This window comes from Berghia stephanieae, chromosome 6, assembly GCF_034508935.2.
Source record: "Berghia stephanieae isolate SIO BIC M18660-M18661 chromosome 6, UCSD_Bste_1.3, whole genome shotgun sequence".
NCBI lineage: Eukaryota > Metazoa > Mollusca > Gastropoda > Nudibranchia > Aeolidiidae > Berghia > Berghia stephanieae.
The window spans coordinates 59682890-59688883 of NC_088365.1; the positions used below are offsets into that span (position 1 = coordinate 59682890).

At 37.9% G+C, this 5994-nt stretch overlaps 1 protein-coding gene across 1 annotated transcript in view; it reads right to left on the minus strand.

Moving 5' to 3' along the window:
• Positions 1-1002: 1002 nt before the first annotated feature.
• LOC144975732 (organic cation/carnitine transporter 2-like) overlaps positions 1003-5994 on the minus strand; it is a 6201-nt gene continuing 1209 nt past the window's right edge. Inside the window, exons 2-3 of the mRNA XM_078919924.1 lie at positions 5177-5241; positions 1003-3048 (exon numbers count right to left, since the gene is read on the minus strand). Of these exons, the coding sequence (XP_078776050.1) occupies positions 1475-3048; positions 5177-5189 (1587 nt within the window). The 5' untranslated portion in view covers positions 5190-5241 and the 3' untranslated portion in view covers positions 1003-1474. The remainder of the gene's footprint in view (positions 3049-5176; positions 5242-5994) is intronic.

The window sequence follows — 5994 nt, forward strand, 5'->3', positions numbered from 1 at the left end:
TATTTCGTCTTGTAAATTATCTCGCTATTATGCATTTGTTTTACATATATATTAGGTATATGATTTGTAAAAAAAAATTGATTGTATTCCTTTTAGTGGGGACCTGTGCTTGTGTCAGGATGAAACTTTTTGGTGATCTCAAATTAAGTACAATGATTGGAATATGCTCTTGGAATCGACATCTGTTCCCTATTTGAACCAATTCCCCTTTGTCCCACTTTTTCTTGTGTGCTTTAATTGTATGTAACTCTAGAACTTTTACTATCTGATTTTCCTCCTTTTTACTGGCGCTGATATGACCTAAATGTGATGCAAGCGCCGGAAAACTAAAACCCTTAAAAACAAACAAACGATAAGTAATGAAATTAAGCTTCAATTTATTGAACGAAGACAGATAATGTGGACGTTTCAGGTTTCCCCTTTATCAACAAAACACGATGAAGGAAACACTCAAGACGAATGAGAGATGTGTGACTAGTGTAGTTAAGGTAACATTTGATTTCCACAACTGAGAAAGAAGGAGACGAAAATGAATGCACTCAGTTAACACCAAGTGGAAGGGAACATTACCACGCCTTTCGGACAATAGTCAGAATGTAAACAATGGCAGCAAACTACACGAAGGTATGTGTATGAGTGAAATACTCACTAGCTAGTCCTACTACACACCTTATCAATCGTGCCATCAGAAGAATAAAACTATGTAAAACCTTTATCGTTTATTGATGCATTGCGTTTAGTTAAAACATAACATCCACCAGCCGGATATAACGTACCAACAAAACTTGCGAATAAAGCTTTTATGGAGAGAGGAAAAGAGAAAGAGTAGGGAGAGAAGTGAAATACTTGTTGATCTGTTATCATATAACGTTATAACAAGTGTAACTAAATGACAAATTGTCATATTTATGTACAATAAAGATATATTATTATTATTATTATTATTATTATTATTATTATTATTATTATTATTATTATTATTATTATTATTAAAACAATTTATTGAGAACCTCTCACAAAAATGGCTGGCTGAAAACAATAACAAAGAACTGAGTGACGTCAATTTCATTCTAGCGAAGTTGACGTCATTCAGCTATTTATTATTGTTTTAGACAGCCATTTTTATGATTAGTTCTCACTAAATTATATCATTCAGACTATAAACGCTCAAGGTTAACGCATAGTTTTGTGCGTTCGTACGTATTATCCGGCTGACGAATGTTGTGTATTTTACCTAAACACATAGCATCAAGTCTGATTGAGCAGATTTAGTGAGCTCAATAACAAAAGTAGTGGTCGAAAAACTATAGCAAAGAGCAGAGTGATATCAACTTCCTGAATTCTATTGTTTGTAAACAACCAGCTATTGTTGTCCGAGTGGATTTGAGGGTGTGTCACAAATCTCGTGTTTTGATTGGTCAGAAGTCTACTAGTTTAAACTAGTTGAAGTTAATGGGTCACAATTATCAGTATCTCATTCATTATCAAAAACTTCTTTAATTTTCTTCCCTTTCGTTTCCGGAAGTTTGATGGCTAAAATACTACAGACCAAACACAGACTTCCCAAGATCCCCGAGTAGAAATAAAGGTCTTGCGAATGATTTGCGGTGAACAACGGTGCCACAATCCCACCGATTCGAGCCATGGAATTTCCATACCCAATGGCCTTACCTCTAACAACAGTAGGGAAAATCTCAGATCCGATGAGTAGGTTACAAGAAGTGGTAGCGCTCAGGTTCATTTTACACAACGTAAGTAAAATTAACGATCCTATATTTCTGATGTCGCCCGACGCCCATAACCCGAGTCCTGTAGTTGTGAGAAGAAATACGGAAGAGATTGTCAGAAAAAGAATGATTCCCTTTTGTCTTCCGATGAGGTCTGGGATGAACATGGGGATTATTGAAAAGGGTATGTCAGCCACGTAAAGCATAATGAGATTAATGTAGAAATTCCCATGCATGGCTTTCACACTATAAATAATGGCATAGAATACTAACATTGACGAGAACCATATAAAGCCATAAATAAAAGCGTTTAGCCGATAACCTTTTCGAAACAAATCAAGAATGGAATAGTTTTTGGGCTTTGTTTTGTTGTCCCTACCATCATTATTCAATGGTAAGATATTTTGATTACAATTTTCTAATTCAATCGGTGGTATTTTGTTGATACGTGTCATCTTCTTGACAACGTTATCAAAATCTGTCGTTTTGTTTTTGACTTCCAGCCACCTTAAACTTTCGGGCACCCATAGAGACGATAGGCACAAAGCGATCAAATATACACCTATGGAACCGTGCAGGATTCGCCAGTCTTTATACAACATGGCGGAAGCACCAAATGCGAGGCCACCAAAGTGCCATGTGGGAATTGCTGCAACGCGCGTCCGCCATTTTGAAACCAGAAACTCCGACGGATAAATGCTGTAGAAATTGTACATGCATGCGACATTAGCTCCTATAAAAAATCTAATGGTAATAAAAGCCTTCCAGTTTGGTGAATATATTGCTAAACAGCATAAAATTCCAGCAAGAGCGAGGGGAATGTACAGTAGTTTTTTTCTTCCGAATACATCGCCCAGTTGTCCTGAAATTAAAGATCCTGCAAGAACACCAGCCATTTGCACGGAAATAATCAATGAGGGAACCCAACTTTCGTCACAAATTAAACCCCACTCGGTCACAATCGTGGACGTGTCTGGGTCAAATTCGACATTTTGACACGTTTTAAATAAGTCGCACGACTCTTCCTTGTACATATTGGATGTTTTATTGTCTACAATAAAATGGCCAATGGTCAATTCACCAGAATTTTCTTCCTTTTTCAATTGGTTGGTAGCAAAGCTTTCTGAAAATCCGAGCGTGTGGTTGAAGACATAACTTGGTGGAGCGTTGTCCAAACATCTCCAGCCAGGATTGTAGTTTGCAAATGACATAAACAGCATGGTGTATAAGGCGCCGAATTTGGGAAGTATGTTCACTAAAACAACAAGAAGGCTTTGAAATAATCCACATCCTGCTTGCTGTATCACCTGGTCTGCTTTTCCTGTTAAAGAGACATAAAACTTAATTCAGGAAACCAGTAATAAAAAATAATATGAAGAACGTAGTGTATGTGTAAGTGTTTGTGTGTGTGTGTGTGTGTGTGTGTGTGAGTGTGTGTGTGTGTGTGTGTGTTTGGTTGTGTGTGATACAGAGCCAAAGAAAGGGGAAGAAAACGGGGACAAAAACAAAAACAAAAAAAAATACCTTACCAAAACAAACTCTTGCCAAACGTGTGTATGTGTGTGTGTGTGTGTGTGTGTGTGTGTGTGTTTGGTTGTGTGTGATACAGAGCCAAAGAAAGGGGAAGAAAACGGGGACAAAAACAAAAACAAAAAAAAATACCTTACCAAAACAAACTCTTGCCAAACCATTCACCATGCATCGACGAGGGATACAACATCAAAACTCAGTAATCGGGAGGTCTGAAGATCATTCGACATTCAGTGTAAGAAGGCTTATCTGACTCGACCCTCAAACCGATTATATCCATAGTTTACCCTTAATACTTTTACCCCATGCCTATTTGTTACATTTTTTCAGAGACAAAGTATCGGCGTAGTAACAAAGCTAATGTTTTAGTTTATACATGTTAGTAGTAGTTGAATAAAACTATCTATGTACATGCTCATTTTATAATACATTTTTTCCAATTTTGAAAAGTAGCAAAAATCTCTAGGATTGAATGAGTTAAGTTGAAGTCTGTTTTTTTTCTTGCGTTATTCTATCTGATGTGACACAAATCTTAAATTTAAATTGAGCTTTTATATAGAGCAATATCCACTAAACGTGCTCAAAGCGCTTTACATGGCCTCTGGCCAACAGCAACATTTAAGATTTACTACGGGACATGACTCCTGTTAGGCGATATACCATTTTTTTTCGAACAAAGACAACGCTGTTAACGGCCAGGTACTCATTTTTAACCCGAGTACGACGACAGAATGTGAGTAACGAGCCTTTTCCAAGGACTCAACTATGCACCGAGCGAGGTTCGAACCCAGGACTACCACAAAACCGCATAGCCGCAATGTATCATGTATGATAACGATCTGAAAAAGTCTGTATGAAACCGTGCCAGAAAGAAGCAAGAAAGAAAAATACAAGACAAAGAAGACCACCCCAAAACATTTGCCTGCCTCGCGACGAAGACTTTTGTTTTTTTGGGTTTTTTTTTGGAAGGGAGGGGTGCTTTCTTTCCTTGCATATTCTCTCTCCTTTGTCTGGCGCTGTTTCGTATACACCTTTTCAGATCTCTATCTCACACCAATGCTTGTTCTCTAAACTCTAATTTGTCCCTTTGAAATGTATCATGCATACCTCTTCAGACTTATATCTCTAGTATAATTTGCTTCCCATTTTTACACGTATAATATAACCCTGCGGTAATTTGATTGTAAAAATTTATTTTTCTGGAACTAAAGCCTATCTAGCTGTAATGCAATGGGAGTGATCTATATTCATGCTTTCGTCCAGTCAGGTATTCAATCACATGACTTGCTGCTCTCCAACGATTGGATATTTTAAAAAAATATAAACACGCTGCTTTGTTTATAAATGTTATAAACATACACATGTGCAAATGACCAATCGTGATGTTAGGTATTTAAAAAGCTGTGAACACTTCATTAAGTGGTCATCACCTTGAGCACATTTTGCAATGTGACCAATGACCTCGAGCACATGGAAAGTTAATATAGATCATGCCCATTAATCTGCGTTTAAAATTTTTAGATTATCATAGTTTATCAACCACCCAGGAACCTGATAACTTTATAGACATAATGCGCTTGGCCAAGGAGTTCACAACATTGCCATCCGGAAGTATAACGGACCAACACACAAACTCTGTGTAACCATGAACTTTTATAGTCTGGTTAATACAGTTTAATGAGAACAACTCACAAACGCGGATGGCAAAAACAATAACAAAGGCCTGAGTGACGTCATCTGCATACTATCTATAGACCAATTGATTCACACATAATGACGATGACGAAGAAGAAGAAGAAGAAGAAGAAGAAGAAGAAGAAGAAGAAGAAGAAGAAGAAGAAGAAGAAGAAGAAGAAGAAGAAGAAGAAGAAGAAGAAGAAGATGATGATGTCTTTGAAAGACTGACTTATAGAGCTTACCTCTGTTTTCCATCCTTTCAATCACTCTTCCCTGTTACCCTCTTACTTGTCCAAGCTGATCGTAACTTGAAATAAGAACGTGTCAACATTCACAGCGATTGTAATTATTTTTAGTGATAAATCATTTTTAAAAACGTGCATTTATATAGGGAATGAGATTAACGGAAGAGTAGCGTTCCTTGATTGGACGTCACCCATAGTCTGTGACGTCACCGGCGGAAAAGTTATTAGAGAGAGAGAACGTAATGTTGGTTGTGCGCATGCGTCTCTGAGACCTATTGGTTTAACATTTATCAAAGCATAATACTCTAAAAATAGATACAATTTTTACTTCACCATGAGTAAGGAGCGTAACATTAAATATCTAATGCTGAGAAAAGACCCCAGCCTTTTTTTTATCAGTAAGAGGAGACACTGGGTGGCTGCGAATCGGCTTCGGTCGAGGAGCTGCCTTACAGCAAGTGCGCTTCATCAGTGGTGACTTTTCACCTGTCCTACATGTACCCCATGTGGGCAAGAACCCGAAACGGCAGAGCATCTAGTTGAACGGTGTGTTGTGACGATGCTACCGGGCGGGTTCGCGACTGTGCACGAATGCGGACCGGACTTTGCTGACTGGGTCGATCGTCATAATATAGTAGTGTGAGAACCATAAGAAGCTGCTGCTGCCTTTAAGGTGTTAACACTATTGGTGAACAAATACATACATGTTTACACCGCTTAAACCTTCGGAACTGACGTCATCGTAACCTTTTGTCGTGAACGATCACGTGAGTCAGTTAACGTCTAGGTCAAGGCTAGATGAAAAATTCACTTTT